Genomic DNA, 23,956 nt, shown 5'->3' with positions numbered 1-23,956 from the left:
ATATGGCTGTGCTTATTGGTGGCTATGACTAACAGACATGGCCACGCTCAGTGCACACTGACACTGCTGTATATACATTACAGGACACGCTGGGGTATACAGCAATAGGGGGACATAAAGCTCTAGAGGGGTACATTCAGCTCTGAGGGGTATACAGCACTGGGGTGGAGGGGACATACTGCTCTGGGGGGGTATACCGCACTGTAGTGGGGAGACATACAGCTCTGAGGGGTATACCATACTGGGGTAGTGGGAGACACAGCTCTGGCTGGTATATAGCACTGAGGTGGGGGGACATATAGCTCTAGAGGGGGGTATAGAGCACTGGGGTGGGGGGACATACAGCTCTGGGGGGTATACAGCACTGGGATGAGGGGACACAGCTCTGCGGGGTATAATTCACTGGGGTGGGCAGACAGTTCTGGGGGTATACATCATTAAGGTCAGTGGACAGACAGTTCTGGTGGGGTATACAGTACTGGGTTCAGGGGACAGACAGTTCTGGTGGGGTATACAGTACTGGGGTCAGGGGACAGACAGTTCTGGTGGGGTATACAGTACTGGGGTCAGGGGACAGACAGTTCTGGGGCTTGTACAGCGCTGGTGGAGGGGAGACAGTTCTAGAGGTAAACAGCATTATGATGTGGGGCAGACAGTTCTGGGGGTATACAGTACTGCAGTCAGGGGACAGGGTGCTGATGCTGGCCCTGACCAACAATTATCTCTAATCTCTGTGGTCACTGAAGGCAGATTTTACTCATGAGTTGAGACTTTTAAGAATGAACGATGAGTCCAGCAGGAGAAAAAAAAAGCGTATTTCTTTATTAAGGTATATTACAAAGTTTCTTATTTTCATGTGTATTGTTGAGATATATATATATATATATACTGTATATATATCTATATATATATAATTGCCTTATGCTGTCCGTCTGTCTTGCTTCAAAATGACGTCATTACAGTGAGAACCGTAGCATTGGCCGCTCGGCTCGGCCTGGCCCCGCCCCCCCACGCATTGGCCGCTCCGCTCGGCCCCGCCCCCGCACACATTAGCTGCTCGGCCCCGCCCCCGCACACATTAGCCGCTTAGCCCCGCCCCCCGCACACATTGCCCGCTCGGCCCATTTGGCACCTATACACCTCCCCCCAGCACTACTCCACCTATTAGACACCTCCCCCCCAGGACTACTCCATCTATTAGACACCTCCCCCAGGACTACTCCCCCTATTAGACACCTCCCCTCAGGACTACACCTATTAGACACCTCCCCCCAGGACTACTCCTTTTATAATCCTCTCCCCCCTAGGACTACTACTCCTATTATACTCCTCTCTCCCCAGGACTACGCCTGTTATTATACTCCTCTCTCCATAGGACTACTCCTCCTATTATACTTCTCTCCCCCAGGACTACTCCTCCTATTATCCTCCTCTCCCCCCAGGACTACTCCCCCTATTATCCTCCTCTCCCCCAGGACTACTCCCCCTATTATACTCCTCTCCCCCAGGACTACCCCTCCTATTATACTCCTCTCTCCCCAGGACTACTCCTCCTATTATACTACTCTCCCCCCAGGACTACTCCTCCTTTTATACTCCTCTCCCCCCAGGACTACTCCTGCTATTATCCTCCTTTCCCCCCAGGACTACTCCCCCTATTATCCTCCTCTCCCTCCATGACTACTCCTATTATACTGCTCTCCCCCCAGGACTACTCTTCCTATTATACTCCTCTCTCCCCAGGACTCCTCCTCCTATTATACTCCTCTACCCCCAGGACTACTCCTCCTATTATACTCCTCTCTCCCCAGGACTACTACTCCTATTGTACTCCTCACCTCCAGGACTACTGCTCCTATTATACTCCTCACCTCCAGGACTACTCCTCCTATTATACTCCTCTCCCCCCAGGACTACGCCTCCTATTATACTCCTCTCCCCCCAGGACTACTCCTCCTATTATACTCCTCTCTCCCCAGGACTACTCATCCTATTATACTCCTCACCTCCAGGACTACTCCTCCTATTATACTCCTCTCCCCCCAGGACTACGCCTCCTATTATACTCCTCTCCCCCCAGGACTACTCCTCCTATTATACTCCTCTCTCCCCAGGACTACTCATCCTATTATACTCCTCTCCCCCAGGACTACTCCTATTATACTCCTCTCTCCCCAGGACTACTCCTCCTATTATACTCCTCTCCCCCCAGGACTACTCCTCTTATTATCCTCCTCACCTCAAGGACTCCGCCTCCTATTATACTCCTCTCTCCCGAGGACTACTCCTCCTATTATACTCCTCTCCCCCCCAGGACTACTCCTCTTATTATACTCCTCTCTCCCCAGGTCTACTCCTCCTATTATAGTCCTCCTATTATAGTCCTCCTATTATACTCCTCTCTGAGGGGTGCGCAGCATGGGGGATGGAGCACGATAGGGGTGCGCAGCATGGGGGGATGAAGCACAATGGGGGGTGCGCAGCATGGGGGGATGAAGCACGATGGGGGGTGCGCAGCATAGGGTATGAAGCACGATAGGGGTGTGCAGCATGGGAGATGGAGCATGATGGGGGTGCGCAGCATGGAGGATGGAGCATGATGGGGGGCTGCGCAGCATGGGGGAAGGAGCACGATGGGGGATACACAGCATGGGGGATGGAGCACGATGGGGGGTGCACACCTCCCCCCAAAATACACACATACACCGCCACACACGCACTGCACAACACACCACACACACACTGAGAACCACAAACACTGCCCTACACAGCCACCCACACACACACCAACACCCAACACACATACACCGCGGCACACACAAATATACGCACACACCACGTAACACACACACTGCACAAAACATACCTCCCCCCAAAACACACACACCACCACACACCACACACACCCACACAAACCGCTCAACACACATCACACACACACAATGCTGCAGACACATAGCGCTCCACAAACAACGCAACACACACAACGCAACACACAAACAACACCGCTCTCACACACCCCCACACCCAGACAACACCCAGAACATTTACAGTGCCCTACACAAATACTTGGAAACTACACACAACAACATCTATTTATATAACAAATATCATACATTAACCACACAATAAATTCTAGAATACCCGATGCGTTAGAATCGGGCCAACATCTAGTATATATATATATATATATATATATATAATTGCCCTATTCTGTCTCTCTCTGTCCAAGAAATTACGTCATACGCTGAAACCGCCTAAACCACGCCCACGCAGCTCCAACATTCTGAACACCCCCCCCCCACACACCCACCCCTCACTCCACCTCACCCACTCAGCAACGGCCCTGCATCACATCCCCCACACACCCACACCTTACTCTACCCACACCCAGTCAGCAGCGACGACCGCTCAATTAGGACACACCCACACGCCGAAACCCTGACAACGTCATGACGCCGCCGGCGGGCAGGTACAAGGGACACCGCCATGGAAGCTCCCTACACCTGACGCGACGGAGCACAGTAAGCCCCGACCCACAGGAGGTCATGGGCAGTCAAAGCAGGAGGTCAGTGACCCAACAACGCCACAGAGGGACGGGGACTGGAGGAGACGCAGCTGCGGCATCGCAGGTCTTCCCTATGCCACAGAGACACACAGAGTGACAAGGACCATAGGGGACGCAGCTGCGGCATCGCAGGACTTCCCCACGCCACAGAGACACATAGAGCTGTGGCACACTAGGAACCCAGCACTCCGGGACGCAGCTCTCCCACTAACCAATGATAAATGCAGGGGAAGCATATGGCTACTTAAATATTAACACTGCTGTGAATGTTAACGAGCCGCTCATTACTATTCATGAGCGGCTACCTAATATTCACTGCAGTGTTAATATTTAAGTAGCCATGTGCTTCCCCTGCATTCATCGGTGGTTAGTGGGAGAGCTGCATCCCGGAGTACTCATGAGCCAATTATTACTATTCATGGCCAGCGGGAAATGAAGCCACACACACCATGACTCCCACACAGCCCAACACCAGTGGCGTAGCAAAGGGGGGGCGGAAGGGGCGGTCCGCCTCGGGCAGCACGTGTCAGGGGGGCGGCATTTTGGCCACTCGCCTTCCGTTCTGGTGCCCCCTAACCGAGTTCCGGGGACCGCAGTCCTCGGCAGGAAACTGTGGCTACCGTCCCTTTAAGGCGCGCAGACCACAGCGTTCGCAGCGTCCTTCTGGTTTGAGCTTCATCTGTGGGCAGAGCTACCACACGGCCTCCTGCTCTGTCCCACAGATGAAGGAGGTGCAGTGCCAGCCAGCGACCCCCAGCACAGCGCTTCCCTCCGGCGCTGTGTGGGCCCCCTCTCCTCCGTGACCGAGCGGTATGTGCTACACCCCTCCCCCCACTCGACCTGTATGTTCCCTCCCAACCACCCAGTCCACCCAGTTTATGGGCCCCAGTGAGCTGTGTGGGCTTCCCCCCCACCCGGTGTATGCCCTGCCCCCCCCCAGAGCCGTATGTGCTGGCCCCCGGAGCCGTATGTGCTGGCTCCCCCGGAGCCGCGTGTGTGGGCCCCCAAAAGCCGTGTGTGTGTCTATATGTATGCAGTAAAGCTGTGTGTGTCTGTCTGTATGCAGCAGAGTTGTGTGTGTCTGTCTGTATGTATGTAGCAGAGTTGTGTGTGTCTGTATGTATGTATGCAGCAAAGTTGTGTGTGTCTGTATGTATGCATCAGAGTTGTGTGTGTCTGTATGTATGCAGCAGAGTTGTGTGTGTCTGTATGTATGCAGCAGAGTTGTATGTGTCTGTCTATGTATGCAGCAGAGTTGTGTGTGTCTGTCTGTATGTACGCAGCAAAGTTGTGTGTGTCTGTATGTATGCAGCAGAGTTGTGTGTGTCTATGTATGCAGCAGAGTTGTGTCTGTATGTATGCAGCAGAATTGTGTGTGTCTGTCTGTATGTATGCGTCAGAGTTGTGTGTGTCTGTATGCAGCAAAGCTGTGTACATGTCTGTATGTATGTAGCAGAGCTGTGTGTCTGTATGTATTTAGCAGAATTGTGTGTGTGTCTGTCTGTATGTATGCAGCAGAGTTTTGTGCGTGTCTTTATGTATGTAGCAGCTGTGTGTGCGTGTGTATGTATGCAGCAGAGCTGTGTGTGTGTCTGTCTATGTATGCAGCAGAGCTGTGTGTGTGTATACTAGGCCTACAAATGTGTGTAAAAAGGCGAAAGTCTAAGACTAATAGCAGCAGTCTACAATTAGATCTTTGATTGTAGTTCCATGAAAAATAAATATTTTGATGGCTTTCCGGATTTTTGAAGGTTTCTGGATTATCAACAGCCAACGTATGGGCGGCAAATTAGACGACCGCCCTGGACAGCATAAGCAGTAGCTGCCCAACACAAACACACACACACCGGCACACACAAACCACCACGCACACACACCGCCGCGCATACACACACCGCCGCGCATACACACACTCACAACCCCGCTCATATCAAACGCAATGTCTCCTGTGCAAGAATATTTTTTAATGATATTGCTAAATCATACAGTATACTGTTAATGCAGTTAGTTCCAAACAATATTTAGTTACATACAGTTACATCTTCATGTTAAACATTCACAATTTGTAAACAATAAAATATATCTTTGACCAAAAATATACTGTCTTCCTTCCATTATTAGTCAAAAATCATATATTAACTACACAATAAATTCTAGAATGAGTTAGAATCGGGCCACCATTTAGTATATATATATATATATATATATATACAGTGCCTACAAGTAGTATTCAACCCCCTGCAGATTTAGCAGGCTTACACATTCGGAATTAACTTGGCATTGTGACATTTGGACTGTAGATCAGCCTGGAAGTGTGAAATGCACTGCAGCAAAAAAGAATGTTATTTCTTTTTTTTTCTTTTTTTTTAAATTGTGAAAAGTTTATTCAGAGGGTCATTTATTATTCAACCCCTCAAACCACCAGAATTCTGTTTGGTTCCCCTAAAGTATTAAGAAGTATTTCAGGCACAAAGAACAATGAGCTTCACATGTTTGGATTAATTATCTTTTTCCAGCCTTTTCTGACTAATTAAGACCCTCCCCAAACTTGTGAACAGCACTCACACTTGGTCAACATGGGAAAGACAAAGGAGCATTCCAAGGCCATCAGAGACAAGATCGTGGAGGGTCACAAGGCTGGCAAGGGGTACAAAACCCTTTCCAAGGAGTTGGGCCTACCTGTCTCCACTGTTGGGAGCATCATCCGGAAGTGGAAGGCTTATGGAACTACTGTTATCCTTCCACGGCCTGGACAGCCTTTGAAAGTTTCCACCCGTGCCGAGGCCAGGCTTGTCCGAAGAGTCAAGGCTAACCCAAGGACAACAAGGAAGGAGCTCCGGGAAGATCTCATGGCAGTGGGGACATTGGTTTCAGTCAATACCATAAGTAACGTACTCCACCGCAATGGTCTCCGTTCCAGACGAGCCCGTAAGGTACCTTTACTTTCAAAGCGTCATGTCAAGGCTCGTCTACAGTTTGCTCATGATCACTTGGAGGACTCTGAGACACACTGGTTCAAGGTTCTCTGGTCTGATGAGACCAAGATCGAGATCTTTGGTGCCAACCACACACGTGACGTTTGGAGACTGGATGGCACTGCATACGACCCCAGGAATACCATCCCTACAGTCAAGCATGGTGGTGGCAGCATCATGCTGTGGGGCTGTTTCTCAGCTAAGGGGCCTGGCCATCTGGTCCGCATCCATGGGAAGATGGATAGCACGGCCTACCTGGAGATTTTGGCCAAGAACCTCCGCTCCTCCATCAAGGATCTTAAGATGGGTCGTCATTTCATCTTCCAACAAGACAACGACCCAAAACACACAGCCAAGAAAACCAAGGCCTGGTTCAAGAGGGAAAAAATCAAGGTGTTGCAGTGGCCTAGTCAGTCTCCTGACCTTAACCCAATTGAAAACTTGTGGAAGGAGCTCAAGATTAAAGTCCACATGAGACACCCAAAGAACCTAGATAACTTGGAGAAGATCTGCATGGAGGAGTGGGCCAAGATAACTCCAGAGACCTGTGGCGGCCTGATCAGGTCTTATAAAAGACGATTATTAGCTGTAAACAAGGGTTATTCCACAAAATATTAAACCTAGGGGTTGAATAATAATTGACCCACACTTTTATGTTGAAAAATTATTAAAATTCAATTGAGCAACATAACTTGTTGGTTTGTAAGATTTATGCATCTGTTAATAAATCCTGCTCTTGTTTGAAGTTTGCAGGCTCTAACTTATTTGCATCTTATCAAACCTGCTAAATCTGTAGGGGGTTGAATACTACTTGTAGGCACTGTATATATATACAGTCATATGAAAAAGTTTGGGCACCCCTATTAATGTTAACCTTTTTTCTTTATAACAATTTGGGTTTTTGCAACAGCTATTTCAGCTATATATCTAATAACTGATGGACTCATTAATATTTCTGGATTGAAATGAGGTTTATTGTAATAACAGAAAATGTGCAATCCGCATTTAAACAAAATTTGACCGGTGCGAAAGTATGGGCACCCTTATCAATTTCTTGATTTAAACACTCCTAACTACTTTTTACTGACTTACTAAAGCACTAAATTAGTTTTGTAACCTCATTGAGCTTTGAACTTCATAGGCAGGTGTATCCAATCATGAGAAAAGGTATTTAAGGTGGCCACTTACAAGTTGTTCTCCTATTTGAATCTCCTATGAAGAGTGGCATCATGGGCTCCTCAAAACAACTCTCAAATGATCTGAAAACAAAGATTATTCAACATAGTTGTTCAGGGGAAGGATACAAAAAGTTGTCTCAGAGATTTAAACTATCAGTTTCCACTGTGAGGAACATAGTGTCAGGGCCGGGCGGTCGGGCAGACCCAGGAGGTGGATCCACTGGACCGAACTCTAAGATGGTGGTAGGGAGTCCGGTAGCTGAAGCACTGATGGGCAGCAGAACAGTCCGTGCAAGTGAAGGTAGCGAAGGAGTCCCTGGGACCACGGAGTCACAGATGGTAGTCCGGGTGACGTAGCTCAGGTTCGGAGGCCAAGATGATGTCAGGCGGGGTCCGGAACCTTGGGAGCGAGATGACAGGTCACCGCAGGGATCCGAGATGGTACGGACTGTCAGATGGCAGACGGACAGCGTGCGGGGCTCGGGATTCAGCAGGACTGGATGGCGAGGCGGGATCAGCTCTAGAAGAGAGATACGTGAGTATGGCAGGAAAACACAAGGAGACCTGACTCCTAGCTCAGAAAACACGAAGATCAGGCCCCGCCCCCTTGGACAAGAACCCCCTTTATACCCCGTACCTGTCTAACCTCATTTCCTGTTAATGGGCGCTGGCCCTTTAAGAAAGGGTCAGTGACCGCGCGCGCGCCCTAATGCGCGTGCGCGCGGCCCGGGTGCCAGAAGCCAGGGAAGGAGGCTGAGGGGAGGACGCAGGGGAGCCGAGCAGGGCCTGGGAGGCCGTCGGGCGCCGGGATCGGCGGCCAGGAAGCCCAGGAAGGACGGGCACAAGGGACTGGGACGCGGGGAGCGTGGCAGGTGAGCCGGGGAGCGGGGCAGGGGACCCGGGAAGGGGAGCCGAGGACCCGGGGAGCGTGACAGTACCCCCCCCCCCACGCCCCCCTCCCCGCAACCGAGACATGAAGGCACGGATCAGAGGAGTGCCCACATTCTCCCTGGGTTCCCAGGATCTATCCTCAGGACCATACCCCTCCCAGTCCACCAGGAAGAACTGCCGGCCACGAACAGTCTTCATGGCCACGATATCTCTTACCGCGTAGATGTCGTCCTCAGCAATAGGAGGAGGGGCCGGGCTGGCAGCAGCGGAGAAGGGACCAAGGAACACCGGCTTGAGGAGAGAGACGTGGAAGGAGTTGGGTATTCTCATCGTGGCCGGAAGCTTCAGTTTGTAGGAGACCTCATTGATCTTGCTGAGGACCTTAAACGGCCCGATGTAGCGAGGACCCAGCTTGTAGGAAGGAATCTTCAGTCGGATGTACTGGGAAGCAAGCCAGACCAGGTCACCAGGAGAGAAACACGGAGGGTCTAGACGCCTTTTGTCAGCGTGTTTCTTCATCCGCTGGGAAGCGCGCCCAAGGGACGCCTTGACAGAGTCCCAAATGGTAGCGAAGTCACGGGCTACAGTATCAGCAGCAGGGACATCCGAAGAAGGGGATATAGGCAACGGGACGGAAGGCTGTAGTCCGTAAACGACATGGAAGGGAGATTTGGAGGACGACTCACTGACGTGGTGGTTATGGGAGAACTCAGCCCAAGGCAGAAGCGTGGACCAGTCGTCGTGATGGACGTTGACATAGTGACGTAAGAAGGATGTCAAGATTTGATTGACCCTCTCCACTTGGCCATTAGACTGAGGATGGTAAGCGGAAGAAAAGTCCAGAGTCACTCCCAGATGTTTGCAGAGAGCCCTCCAGAAGCGGGAGGTGAACTGAGTTCCTCTGTCGGACACGATGTGGGAAGGAAAGCCATGTAAGCGAAAGATGTGTTGTATATAGGCTTCCGCGAGTTCCTGAGCAGAGGGCAGTCCGGGCATAGGGACGAAGTGAGCCATTTTGGAGAACCGATCCACCACGACCCATATGACTGTGTGTCCGGAGGATACTGGCAAGTCCGTAATAAAGTCCATCGCTATGTGTTGCCATGGAACTGAGGGTATCGGCAGAGGCAGAAGACGGCCATAGGGCAGGTGTTTGGGCGTCTTGTTCCTGGCACAAGAGGGGCAGGCAGAGACAAAGGCGGCAACGTCCGTGCGAAGGGATGGCCACCAGTAATGGCGTACAATCGCACCCCATGTTCTCTTCTGGCCTGCATGGCCGGCTGTTTTCGAGGCATGACCCCAGTGTAACACTTTTTTCCTGTCGGTCTCAGAGACATAGGTCTTCCCGGGTGGTATCTGGGCCAGAGTGACAGGAGCCACCGGAACAATCTTGTTAGGAGAGATGATGGGTTGGATAGTCTCTTCCTCCTGCTCCAGGGGCATGAGAGACCTAGACAAGGCATCAGCGCGTATATTCTTGTCCGCGGGTCGGAAATGAAGCTGGAAGTCAAACCTGGCAAAGAATAAGGACCACCTGGCTTGCCGTGGGTTCAGTCGCTGAGCGGACCGCAGGTATTCCAGGTTCTTGTGGTCCGTGTAGATAATCACGGGGTACACTGCTCCTTCCAGGAGGTAGCGCCACTCCTCCAGAGCCAGTTTGACCGCTAATAGCTCTCGGTCACCGATGGTGTAATTACGTTCAGGTGCTGAGAAGCTTTTAGAGAAGAAACCGCAAGTCACCATCTTCCCGGAGGAGGATTTTTGCATGAGCACTGCTCCGGCTCCTGAGGAGGAAGCATCCACCTCTAAGGTGAACTGGCGGTTTAACTCTGGTCGGTGGAGTACAGGAGAGGAGGCGAATGCTCGCTTCAGGGAGCAAAATGCGGCGTCGGCCGCAGGTGACCAGTCCTTTGGATTAGCCTCCTTTTTGGTCAGAGCGGAGAGAGGAGCAGTCAGGGCGGAGAAGTGAGGAATAAACTGGCGGTAGTAGTTGGCAAATCCCAGGAACCGTTGGATTGCCTTCAGCCCAGAAGGGGGAGGCCAGTTGAGAATGGCGGAGACCTTCTTGGGATCCATCTGCAGCCCAGTCCCCGAGATGATGTATCCCAGGAAAGGAAGAGAAGACTGCTCAAAGACGCACTTCTCATATTTGGCGTAGAGACGATTCTCTCTCAGTCTTTGTAGAACCAGCTTTACGTTCTCTCTGTGGGTCTGGAGGTCCGGAGAGAAAACAAGAATGTCATCCAGATAAACTACTACACATACGTAGAGGAGGTCCCGAAAAATGTCGTTCACCAGTTCTTGGAATACGGCAGGAGCGTTACACAGACCGAAGGGCATCACACAGTATTCATAGTGCCCATCGCGAGTATTAAACGCGGTCTTCCATTCGTCCCCAGAGCGGATACGAACTAGGTTGTAGGCACCCCGAAGATCCAGTTTGGTGAACACACGGGCTCCTCTGAGCCGATCGAACAGTTCGGGGATGAGCGGTAGGGGGTACTTGTTTTTTATAGTAATCTGATTCAAGCCCCGGTAGTCAATGCATGGGCGAAGGTCACCCTCTTTCTTCTTAACGAAGAAGAAGCCTGCTCCCGCAGGAGAGGAGGATCTCCGGATGAATCCCTTTGCCAGGCTTTCCATGATGTAGGTGGACATGGCCCTGGTTTCGGCTGGAGACAACGGATATATCCGTCCTCGAGGTGGTGTTGTTCCTGGGAGCAGGTCGATGGCGCAATCGTAGGGACGGTGTGGCGGAAGTACCTCAGACTCCTTCTTGTCAAAAACGTCCGTGAAGGACCAATAGGCCGAGGGCAGACCCGGTAGGTTCTCAGGAACCGGAGGTCGTCGGACTGGTTGTATAGCCTTTAGACATCTCTCATGACAGGCAGAACCCCAACGGGTGATTTCGCCAGTACCCCAGTTGACTGAGGGTTCGTGTGTTCGCAACCAAGGAAGTCCCAGCAGGACTTGGTGGGACATGTGTGGAAGGACGTAGAGAGCGATGTTCTCGGTGTGCAGAGCACCGATACGCAGTTCCACCGGCTTCGTGATCCAGGAGATGGTATCAGAGAGGGGTCTCCCATCCACCGAGGCAATCAGTAGGGGCTTCTCGAGTAGAGTAACAGGCAGCTGGTATTTGTCCACCGTGGCCTGCTGGATAAAATTGCCTGCTGCTCCGGAGTCGAGGTATGCCTCAGCCGTGAAGCGCGTCTCTCCTGTTGATACTTGTACCGTCCACATAACTGGGTCGGAGAGAGTCCCAGCACCTAGGGTGGCCTCTCCTACCAACCCTAGGCTTTGGAGTTTCCCGGCCTTTCCGGACAGGAGCGTAGGAGATGTGTGTCCCCTCCGCAGTAAAAGCAGAGGCCCTTGGCGAGCCGCTCTGCTCGACGTTGGTCAGACTGTCGTACTCGATCAACCTGCATGGGTTCGTGGACAGGAATCCCAGCTGTAGATGACTGTGGCACAGAGGACTTCTGTGGCGGAGAGGAGTGCCGTACCGCACGTCGCTCACGAACCAGCTCTTTGGAGCGCTCCTGAAAACGAATGTCCACTCGCGTGGCTAGGGCAATCAGGGCATCTAGGGTGGAGGGCATGTCACGACCCGCCAACTCATCTTTGATGCGACTTGACAGTCCTTCCCAGAAGGCGGCTGTCAGGGCCTCATTATTCCACCCGAGTTCAGAAGCCAAAGTGCGGAAACGGATGGCGTATTGGCCCACCGTCAGTGTTCCTTGACGTAGGCGGAGAAGTGATGAAGCAGACGCAGAGGCGCGTCCCGGCTCGTCAAAGGTACTGCGAAAGGCCTGCAGGAACTCTTGAAGATCCTTGGTCATGGGGTCCTCCTTCTCCCACAAGGGGTTCATCCACGCCAGTGCCTCGCCCTCCAGGTGAGACATTATAAAGGCGACCTTGGCTTGGTCGGAGGCGAACAGATGGGGCAGCTGCGTGAAGTGAAGGGAGCATTGGTTTATGAAGCCCCTGCAGGTCTTGGGATCTCCAGCATAACGAGGAGGTGACGCCAAACGGAGTCGGGAAGCATCCGACGCGGCTGCCACTGGTGCGGGAGCCGTGGATTGCCTAGTGGGAGACCTGGGTGCTGCAGGCGTCATTGATGCTTGTAATGTGTACAGGCGAGTGTCCACGGAGGTCATAAATTGCAGCATGCGGGTCTGGACTTCACGCTGGCGTTGGAGTTCCTCTTGCAGGGCCAATAGTGCTGCAGCGGGATCCATGGCCTGATCTTACTGTCAGGGCCGGGCGGTCGGGCAGACCCAGGAGGTGGATCCACTGGACCGAACTCTAAGATGGTGGTAGGGAGTCCGGTAGCTGAAGCACTGATGGGCAGCAGAACAGTCCGTGCAAGTGAAGGTAGCGAAGGAGTCCCTGGGACCACGGAGTCACAGATGGTAGTCCGGGTGACGTAGCTCAGGTTCGGAGGCCAAGATGATGTCAGGCGGGGTCCGGAACCTTGGGAGCGAGATGACAGGTCACCGCAGGGATCCGAGATGGTACGGACTGTCAGATGGCAGACGGACAGCGTGCGGGGCTCGGGATTCAGCAGGACTGGATGGCGAGGCGGGATCAGCTCTAGAAGAGAGATACGTGAGTATGGCAGGAAAACACAAGGAGACCTGACTCCTAGCTCAGAAAACACGAAGATCAGGCCCCGCCCCCTTGGACAAGAACCCCCTTTTTACCCCGTACCTGTCTAACCTCATTTCCTGTTAATGGGCGCTGGCCCTTTAAGAAAGGGTCAGTGACCGCGCGCGCGCCCTAATGCGCGTGCGCGCGGCCCGGGTGCCAGAAGCCAGGGAAGGAGGCTGAGGGGAGGACGCAGGGGAGCCGAGCAGGGCCTGGGAGGCCGTCGGGCGCCGGGATCGGCGGCCAGGAAGCCCAGGAAGGACGGGCACAAGGGACTGGGACGCGGGGAGCGTGGCAGGTGAGCCGGGGAGCGGGGCAGGGGACCCGGGAAGGGGAGCCGAGGACCCGGGGAGCGTGACACATAGTAAGGAATGGAAGAACACAGGTACAGTTCTTGTTAAGCCCAGAAGTGGCAGGCCAAGAAAAATATCAGAAAGGCAGAGAAGAAGTATGGTGAGAACAGTCGAGGACAATCCACAGACCACCTCCAAAGACCTGCAGCATCATCTTGCTGCAGATGGTGTCAATGTGCATCGGTAAACAATACAGCCCATGTTGCACAAGGAGAAGCTGTATGGGAGAGTGATGCGAAAGAAGCCGTTTCTGCAAGCACGCCACAAACAGAGTCGCCTGAGGTATGCAAAAGCAGATTTGGACAAGCCAGTTACATTTTGGAAGAAGGTCCTGTGGACTGATGAAACAAAGATTGAGTTGTTTGGTCATACAAAATGGCGTTATGCATGGAGGCAAAAACACACGGCATTCCAAGAAAAGCACTTGCTACCCACAGTATAATTTGGTGGAAGTTCCATCATGCTTTGTGGCTGTGTGGCCAATGCCGGCACCGGGAATCTTGCTAAAGTTGAGGGTCGCATGGATTCAACTCAGTATCAGCAGATTCTTGACAATAATGTGCAAGAATCAGTGACGAAGTTGAAATTATGCAGGGGATGGATATTTCAGCAAGACAATGATCCAAAACACCACACCAAATCTACTCAGGCATTCATGCAGAGGAACAATTACAGTGTTCTGGAATGGCCATCCCAGTCCCCAGACCTGAATATCATTGAACATCTGTGGGATGATTTGAAGCGTGCTGTCCATGCTCGGCGACCATCAAACTTAACTGAACTGGAATTGTTTTGTAAACAGGAATGGTCAAATATACCTTCATCCAGGAACTCATTAAAAGCTACAGGAAGTGACTAGAGGCTGTTATTTTTGCAAAAGGAGGATCTACAATTATTAATGTCACTTTTATGTTGAGGTGCCCATACTTTTGCACGGGTCAAATTTTGTTTAAATGCGGATTCGCACATTTTCTGTTAGTACAATAAACCTCATTTCAATCCAGAAATATTACTGAGTCCATCAGTTATTAGATATATGAAACTGAAATAGCTGTTGCAAAAACCCAAATTGTTATAAAGAAAAAAGGCTAACATTAATAGGGGTGCCCAAACTTTTTCATATGACTGTATATATATATATATATATATATATATATATATAAAATCAATTTAACATGACTGATCTTTAAGCAGTCCAGCACCTCTTGCTTTTTACACAAGTGCCTGCCATTTTTTTACTCTATTAGTGACAACTAATGTCTATATATTTGTTTCCATGATATGCCTCTTGAAGTCAGAAGAATTGCATGTGAACAGGTTATTTCTGGCTACGGTGTCAATCTCTGATAAGAATGATAGATGCAGGAGAAAAACCCAGTCCAGTCATCCTCTGAGCTGCTGCGTGCTATCTGCTTGATAGGAGCGGCCTGTCTGTCCTGGAAGACATGGACCCCAGATAATTGTTATCACCTACGGGTGGAAGTGGGTGCATTTAGGTCAAGGAGATCGACCAGAACAGATATTCTAGAGCGCGTACGATTCTAATCCGTTCATATACATTCTAATCCGTCCATATACATACTGACCTTGAAGACTACTTGGTGCTTAGTATGTTATATTATGTAATGACCTTGGGAATATTATGTATGCCTTTCCTATATTAATATTTGCACGTAACCGTTGATCCTGATTTTCAGCATCTGATTTTCCTTTTGTTAGAAGAGGTTGGCTTTATGTTTCAGTCTCGGCAACCTGATCTACTGCTGCGATCGTTATCCTATTTTTGGGTGTATCGGTGGCGACATCTGGTGGACAGCTCTAGTATAAATTGCATGCGGCTTTCAGTATGAAAAAATGTTTCTGCAGTGAAGCTTGTACATTCTGTATTATGGCATTCTGTAATATCGAAGATGTACCATTTATTTCCTTTTTTTAATCTTAGCAAATTATCTCCTCAATTATCTACTCAGCAATGTTATTTCTGTCCTGTTCATTGTAAGTGACCACAATCCACACACATCCCTAAAGTCAAAGTTATGCTATTGTGATCTACTCATACCATATACGTAGCATGTTTGTGAACTAACCCATGACGGTCCATGCTGTCGTCACACGTCTGTTGCTACCTCATATGTAACCGTGTCTTGTCTGTGATGTGGTTTGTGTTCCTTAGTGTCTGAAGATCTCCCGTCTGAGCCAGGATCCCTATCCCAGGATCCAACATACAAGCCAACCCTGCTACTGCCCCCCAAAAAATCATCTTACCCTGTAGACCATGAGGACACCCCTGTGAAACCACTAACTCTCCTCAAGCAGCCCCCTGCCCTGCCTCCTAAACCTCTTTCCAGAATTGCCAATCACATTACAGGTAAGAAAAAGCTACTACACCTTGTACACATTTTCATTCTTGACATCTGTGGGTGTATGACCCATAACTCCCAGTTAATAGTTTCCCATTATATGAGTCGCCCCCAATGTAAGTATTCTTCCTATCTGGATAATCTATTAGCTGACCCCTTAGGGCATCCTAGAGATCTTTGTAGCTGCATATAGAGTGAATATATTATCTGATCATTTTACTCTCATCCATCTGTATATTCCAGGTCTGAATTGTACTTTTGGAATTGCTAAATAGTAGCATTTGTACCACATTTTGTATGACAGTGACACACCACATAAACTACTTTAGTCTTCTTGACTCTTGTGAATCTTCCCTAGGCACAGATGGCATTATATAGTCACTTGTTACGAGAATGTCTGTCAGCTTTCATGTTCTTGTTTATGAGATACCGTATAAATGTGTTTTATCTAAATTACACTACATGAACTAAAGTATGTGAACATCCATTCCCTCCTAATGTTTGGGTTTTGCAATTCCAACCCATGCAGTTGAAACCAGACGTTTACATACACTATCTACAAAGACACATCTGCATGTTTTTCTCACTATCTGACATGAAATCACAATAAACCTTTCCCATTTTAGGTCAATTAGGATCCAAAATTAGTTATATTTGTCAAATGCCAGAATAATGAGAGAGCAAATGTTTTAAAACATTTTTATTACTATCTGCAAAGTCAAAAGTTTACATACACTAAGAGTACTATGCCTTCAAACAACATGGGGCAGCCCATATGATGATGTCATCTCTTTGGAAGCTTCTGATAGGTTTATTGGCAACATCTGAGTTAATTAGAAACACACCTGTGGATGTATTTTCATGCACATCTGAAACACACTGCTTCTTTGTGTGGCATCATGGAAAAGTAAAAAAAAATCAGCCACAATCTCAGGAAGAGAATTGTGGACTTGCACAAATCTGTTTCATCCTTTTGTGCACTTTCCAGATACCTGAAGGTGCCTCGTTCATCTGTACAAACAATTATACACAAGTACAAACAAGTGGAAATGTCCAGCCATCATACCGCGCAGGAAAGAAACAGGTTCTGTGTAGCAGAGATGAACGTGCTTTGGTCAGACATGTGCATATCAACCCAAGAACAAAAGCAAAAGACCTTGTGAAGATGATGGCGGAAGCTGGTAAGATTGTGTCATTATCCACAGTGAAATGAGTACTGTATTAACATGGGCTGAAAGACAAGGAAGAAGCCATTGCTCCAGAAGAAACAGAAAAAGCCAAATTAATGTTTGCAAATGCACACGGGAACAATGACCTTCATTTTTGGAGTCATGTCCTGTAGTCTGATGAGACTAAAATTGAACTGTTTGGCCATAGTGACCATCTTTACGTTTTGGAATAAAACGAGAGAAGCTTTGAAGCCTAACAACATCATGCCAACTGTGAAACATGGGGGTGGCAGCATCATGTTGTGGGGTTGTTTTGCTGCAAGAGGGACTGGTGCACAAAATAGATGGCATCATGAGGAAAGACGATAATGTGGTAATAGTGAAGCAACATCTCAAGACATCAGCCAGGTACTTAAAGCTTTTGTGGAAATGGATCTTCCAAATGGATAATGACCCAAAGCATACTGCCAACCTGGTTACAAAGAGGCTTAAGGATAACAAAGTCAATGTTTTGCAGTGGCCATAAGAAAGCCGTGATCGCAATGCTATTGAAAATTTATGGGCAAAGCTGAAAAGGCCGGTGCAAGCAAGGCGACCTACAAACATGGCTCAGTTACACCAGTTCTGTCAGGAGGAATGGGCCCAAATTCCTACCAAACTATTGTGAGAACCTTGGGAAGGAGATCCAAAACGTTTGACGCAAGTCATACAGTTTAAGGGCAATGGTACCAAATACTGATGAAATGTATGTAAACTTTTGACTTTGCAGAAAGTAATAAAAAAAAACATTATCTCTCATTATTCTGGCATTTGGCAAATATAAATAATTTTGGTTCCTAATTGACCTAAAAAGTGTATTCTGATTTCATATCAGATAGTGAGAAAAACATGCATATACAGTATGTCTTTTTAGATAGTGGATGTAATCGTCTGGTTTCAACTGTACATACTAGTACACATTATCCATGGAGAACCCCTTTCCAATAAGTCATTTGTCAGATCTCTGTTCAGCTTGCATAGTAAAAACTTGTAGAAGTACGAATCATGGTAAGCAGTAAACCACACAAACTCACGGAACAGAAATGCCGAATACTGAAGCATTTACAATCAGAGCTTGTAAATGCAGCACTAGATACTATGTTATCACAGAAAGCAACATGATATAGATACATGGCTTAAAACGCACCACTGACCTGAATAAACACCTCTTTGCATATGAACCCTTGTGTGTAGACTTGAGAACTGCAGAAATACACTTCCTCCCTGCTGATGTAAGCTACAAAAGCAAATAGTTCAACCAGTTGTCCTCTAATGGACAACCCTTTCATAGCTGGTCCGTATCACAGAAAAAAGTAAAAAAACGTAATAATGGACTGGCACCATTCCTGCAACATTGGTGCTGTGTCTAGGCATTTTGTCACTTGACCGTTGCGGGCCTATTTAGTACTTTCCAGATATGGACAACCCTTTTTTAACTAAATATTTTGCTACAATTAAAAGCTATTTGTGTGTTTGAAGCAAGAAATATACTGAAAAATAAAAGGGTAACAATGTTTTGAATTTTTGACTGTCAGGCTCCAGATCTCACCATCCACTACAGCTTCGGACATGAGACTACCTTCATTTGATAGACAATCATTTTGACTATCTCATACATAAATTTGACTTGCAACTATTTAGCTTATGATATTATTATTATTCAGATTCTTATCATGTTGTTGCATTGTTATTGTTTTGCTTCTGGTGGTGGACATTTTTTTTTTTTCCTGTATACTACAAATTACAACCTATTCTCATATTCCCTAATAGCTCAGTGTGTTATCAGATTGATTCCCAAGCAAAAGGTCACTGGTTTGAATCAAAGAGCAGCCATGAGGAAGATCTCCCAAGAAGTGCCATAACAGTTGGAACAATGCAAAATGAAGTTAGTCCATCCATTCAAAAGTCAACAAGTCAGCTCATCACCAGGTTTATCAATTCTAGTGCAACAAAGACGGCAGCAGAGGTGGCTCATATGGTTCGCAATAGTGTGATTACAGACGTCTACACAAGCAGGCACCGTGCAACGCACATTTCACAAGTCTGGAATGGTGGCCAGAAAAAGGATGAAGAAGCCTCGACTTTAATAGCATCATAAGAAGTGTCAGCTTGAGTCTGCTCAGCTGAAATAAGCAAAAATTTAAAGTTGACAGTAGAAGACTGGAAATGGGTACGGTAATTTGGAGTGATAAGAGAAAAGTCAATAGACTAGGCTCTGATGAGTGCAAATGGGTCTGGAAGAAACAAAGCAAAAAGGGGCTAAGGATACAGAAATTGAAGGAACTGTCAACTTCAGTGGAGGAAGCCTGATATGGGGGGGGTTTACAGAAAAAGACTTTAGATACTTGATCAGGATCGACTGTGGTCTCAAAGCTAACCTAATGTGAGTATCCTACAAGATGAGTTACTCCATTCACTCGAGCACCATGAGTATGAAAAGGATGACATAGGTTTCCATCAGGACAACGACCCAAAGCATACGTTGAGATTGATGAAGAAATGGTTCAATGACACTGAAATAGAGGTGCTGGATTGGGTTGAGGTCACCAAACCTTGACCCAATCGAACACTTGTGAGTAGAGTTGAAGAAAAAGCTGTATACATACCCAAGTGGGTTGAACAGTATACACCAACATTGGGAACATGTAAAAGAGACGTGGAATCAGATTTCGGTCAAGACATGCTTGTATCTGATAGAGAGCATGCCCAGAAGGATTCAGGCACTGTTGAAAGCCAAAGTTAGACTTACAAAATACTAACATAATAATGAAAGTTGAAATTTAGATTTTCAGGAGCAAAACAGTAACAATGCAGTGACATGACAAGAATCTGCATAACTAATCATACACTAAATAGTTCCAAGTCAAATTCATGTATGAGATAGCCAAGATGAATGTCTATAGAGTGAATGTAGTCTCCCACTCAAAGCTGAACTGGATGGTGAATTATGGAGCCTTAGAGTCAAAAGTTCAAAACATTGTTACCCTTCATCTCATCAGTGTAGCTAAAAGTTCTGTGATTACAGCAGCATTGGCACTAATTCAAGGCTTGAATGAAAGTGTAAGGAAGGGTACAGGAAGGTCATAGAATCATAGAATATTAGAGTTGGAATGGACCTCCTGGGTCATCTAGTCCAACCCCCTGCTCAAAGCAGGATTCACTAAATCATCACAGACAGATGTCTGTCCAACCTTTTTTAAAGACTTCCATTCAAGGAGAACTCACAACCTCTCGTGGCAGCCTGTTCCAGGTTTGGTATTGTAAAATGTGAGCTTGTAGAGAAAGTGATAGATAACCAGGTTGCAGATGAATATAATCTGTTACAGACTATAATGAGTTCCTATTAGTGATTTAGAAAAATGGAGAGAACTGCAACAAAAAATCTGACATTTGAAACTGAATGCCCCATAGAAGGAGGTACACTTCAATAAATTGGAGCTTCAATGGCTAAAACACAGGAGTGCACAATTCATACGGTAACAGCCAGTGCTGGCTGTCAAGCACTTTCCCATTGCAACTTTGTGAAAATGTTCTCACACGTGTGGATCACGTGAGGCTAAGTTCACACTTCCGTTGTTTTGCATCAGTCACAATCCGTCGCCTTGAGGAATTACGGTATCCTCCAAAATATTTTGCAGGAATCCGTTCTTTCCCCATAGGGTTCTATTAGCAACGGATTGTGACTGATGGCCCTCCGTTGCATCCGCCACGTGACGGATCAGTCGTTTACTGACTGACCGTCAGGTGGTAGCAACGCTGACTGTAACATTTTTTGGAGCAGCAAAAAACGCACTCCGCAGGTGTCTGTCGCAATCCGTCAAGAGCTGTAATGGATGTCTATGGTGCTGGATTCCACCATAATCCATCACACGACAGAATCCAGTTCGGGATTCTGTTATGCTCTACTGAGCATGCCCAGCATGTTTGGCACACTCATTGGGCTGTTCCAAACATAAACGGATCACAACGGATCCGTCAAAAAACACATGCACAGGGGATGTAACGGACGCAGTGGATCCGTTTTGTCACGGGATTCCTGTGAACGGAATCCTGTGAAATAACACATCAGTTGCGTCAATTGACATCTAAAAAACGACGGATCCTGAAGAAATCAAAATTTGCCAGGATGACATTCTCTGCCAAAACACATTGTGCCATTGGAAAGTTTGGCAAAGGACTATTTAGTGTGGAAGTGCCATGCCTATTTTAGTAAGTATTTTGCAAATTAAAGAGGGCATGCCTGTTATTCATAGGCACTGGATATGGCAGCATCCTGCAGATTTCTCACAGCTTTTTTCCTCATTATCAATACCTATTCTCTAAGCCATTATTACATACAAGCTTACAAGGAATGCATCACCAGGTTTTTGCTATCACATCTGAGAGCAGCATGATGTAGGCAAAGAGGCCCTGAGTTCAACAATGTATAACTTAGATTATTGTATGCAGCCGTTCTCACACACTGAAAGATTTTACATTCTGCATGTAGCAGAGCTCTGAGAGCTGTCCCCGCACACACCAGGCTTTCAGTGTACATTTCCATAGACAAAAGCTGCTAATCAAAGAAGGGGGCGAAGTCGGGCTACAACTCATATGCTGCTGAACTCCACTAATGATAAAGATAGGAGGCTTAAACTAACATTGCAGGTAAACAAAAGCAGACTCTGAGATTGACTATTCTTATGTGGGCGTCACACTGGACGATCTATCGTGCAATCGCACAAGCGATCGTACCCGCCCCCGTCGTTTGTGCGTCACGGTCAATTAGTTGCCCGTGGCGCACAAAGTCATTAACCCCCTGTCACACGCACTTACCTCCTTACCTCCCGGACAACCTCGCTGTGGGTGGCGAACATCCTCTTCCTGAAGGGGGAGGGACGTTCGGCGTCACAGCGACGTCACACAGCCGCCAGGCAATAGAAGCGGAGGGGCGGAAATGAGCGGGACGTAAACATCCCGCCCACCTCCTTCCTTCCGGATTGCCAGCGGGACGCAGGTAAGCTGTGTTCATCGTTCCCGGGGTGTCACATGGAGCGATGTGTGCTCAGGAACGATGAACAACCGGAGCACAGAAGAAGAAACGACTTTTTGAAAATGAGCGACGTGTCAACGAGCAACGATAAGGTGAGTATTTTTGCTCATTCACCGTCGCTCGTAGCTGTCACACGCTACGATATATCAAACGATACCGGATGTGCGTCACTTACGATGTGACCCCGCCGACATATCGCCCGATATATCGTACCGTGTGACGCCCGCATTATTCTCATTGACTATTCTTTTTTTTTACTTACTAAGTAAAATATGGAAGGTTAATGTATGACCGTCGAGAACTAAGTAGCTACATGGAACCCATTAAAGGGCGCAGAATTGTGTACTCACTGGTATACCAAAGTCATGCCCTATAGGGATTGTTGGAAATTATGAGTTGAAGTTTTGTCAGTATTCTGCTTTTATGTGCCAATTTTTTCTTTTGTAGTTTTTGGCCAAACTGATCAAAACTTTAGTTTGTGACTCTTACTGACTTGATAAATGTTTCTCTTCTTTGAGGCTGAAAAAATGATGGCAATAGTAGTCACTGGTACCCAGCTTTATATCTCTTTTCTGGTGCCAGCTATTTTTATGTACATAGAAGCAATATTCTTACATGTTTGATTGAGTCTTGAACAAAGGGATCTGTTTCTGCGACTTCAGCTATGAGAGAATGGCAGCTACTGTACTGTGGCAACAGCAGGGTCAGAGATAACTCCAATCCTGGACATTCAAATCCTGTGCCTATTATTAAAACGAATCTGTCAGTACAATCACCCCCTCCCCAAACTGCAAATACAGTGGATATAAAAGTCTATCATATCAGATTTGTGATATGGAAAAACATATACCAAGCACTATAATTTCAGAACTTTTTAAACCTATAGGCTATGTGCGCACACAGCAGTTTTTTTGATGCTGCGTTTTTGGCCGCAAAAAACGCACCGCGGCAAAAACGCACCGGAAAAAACGCATGCATTTTTATCGCATTTCGGTGCGTTTTTGGCTGCGTTTTTGATCACTGCATTTTGTTGCATTTTTCCAATGCATTGCATGGGTGAGAAACGCAGTAAAACGCAGGAAAGAATTGACATGTGCATTTTTTTTTTTTTAGCTAAAAAAAGGCAGCTAAAAAAAACGTGTGCAGAGAGCATAAATGAAAAGTCACAGACTTTGCTAGGGAAGCAAGTTCATGCAGTTTTCAGCCCAAAAACGAGCAAAAATGCACCTGAAAAACGCGCACAAAAGTCGCGAAAAAAGGCCTAGTGCGCACATAGCCTAAATAAATCTCATAATCTGTACAAATTCATTGAGAAAAAAACTGAAATCATTTATGGGGGGAAATAAAAATAACAAAACTAAAATAGTGTAGGAGCATCCTTTTATAATTATGGAGAAAGTTGTGATCATAATTAGCCAGTCACATTTATTTCATATTAAATAGTAGTCAGTACATAGCGGCCATCGTTTAAAGTGATTCTAATCAACCCCATACAAATTTTAGCATAACATTTTCTTAGTTTCATTTTACTGCAAAAGCCATGGTCTGTAAACAGCTTACAACACAGCAAAGCAATCTTATTGTTTTAAGTTATCAGTCAGGAGAAGAGTACAAAAATCTTTACAAGAGTAGAAAAAGGCTTTAGATATACCATAGAACTGTGCAGATGGTCTTCAAGCAAGAAGTGGCTTAAATTTGGCACAACAGTGACATTACCTACAGCTGGAAGTCCCTCAAAAATTGA

At 47.4% G+C, this 23,956-nt stretch overlaps 1 protein-coding gene across 7 annotated transcripts in view; it reads left to right on the top strand.

The window, feature by feature from the left end:
• The window catches only part of PHACTR1 (phosphatase and actin regulator 1), a 513,119-nt gene that overhangs the window by 448,911 nt on the left and 40,252 nt on the right, over positions 1–23,956 (top strand). For 6 of the 7 annotated variants that reach the window (XM_075314747.1, XM_075314748.1, XM_075314745.1 and 3 more), the window contains one exon: positions 15,786–15,980. The exons of the other annotated variant lie outside the window; for it this stretch is intronic. In XM_075314747.1, the coding sequence (XP_075170862.1) occupies positions 15,786–15,980 (195 nt within the window). The remainder of the gene's footprint in view (positions 1–15,785; positions 15,981–23,956) is intronic. 7 annotated transcript variants of the gene reach the window in all.

This window comes from Anomaloglossus baeobatrachus, chromosome 6, assembly GCF_048569485.1.
Source record: "Anomaloglossus baeobatrachus isolate aAnoBae1 chromosome 6, aAnoBae1.hap1, whole genome shotgun sequence".
NCBI classification, from domain to species: domain Eukaryota; kingdom Metazoa; phylum Chordata; class Amphibia; order Anura; family Aromobatidae; genus Anomaloglossus; species Anomaloglossus baeobatrachus.
This window is presented reverse-complemented; position numbering and strand designations above follow the sequence as displayed.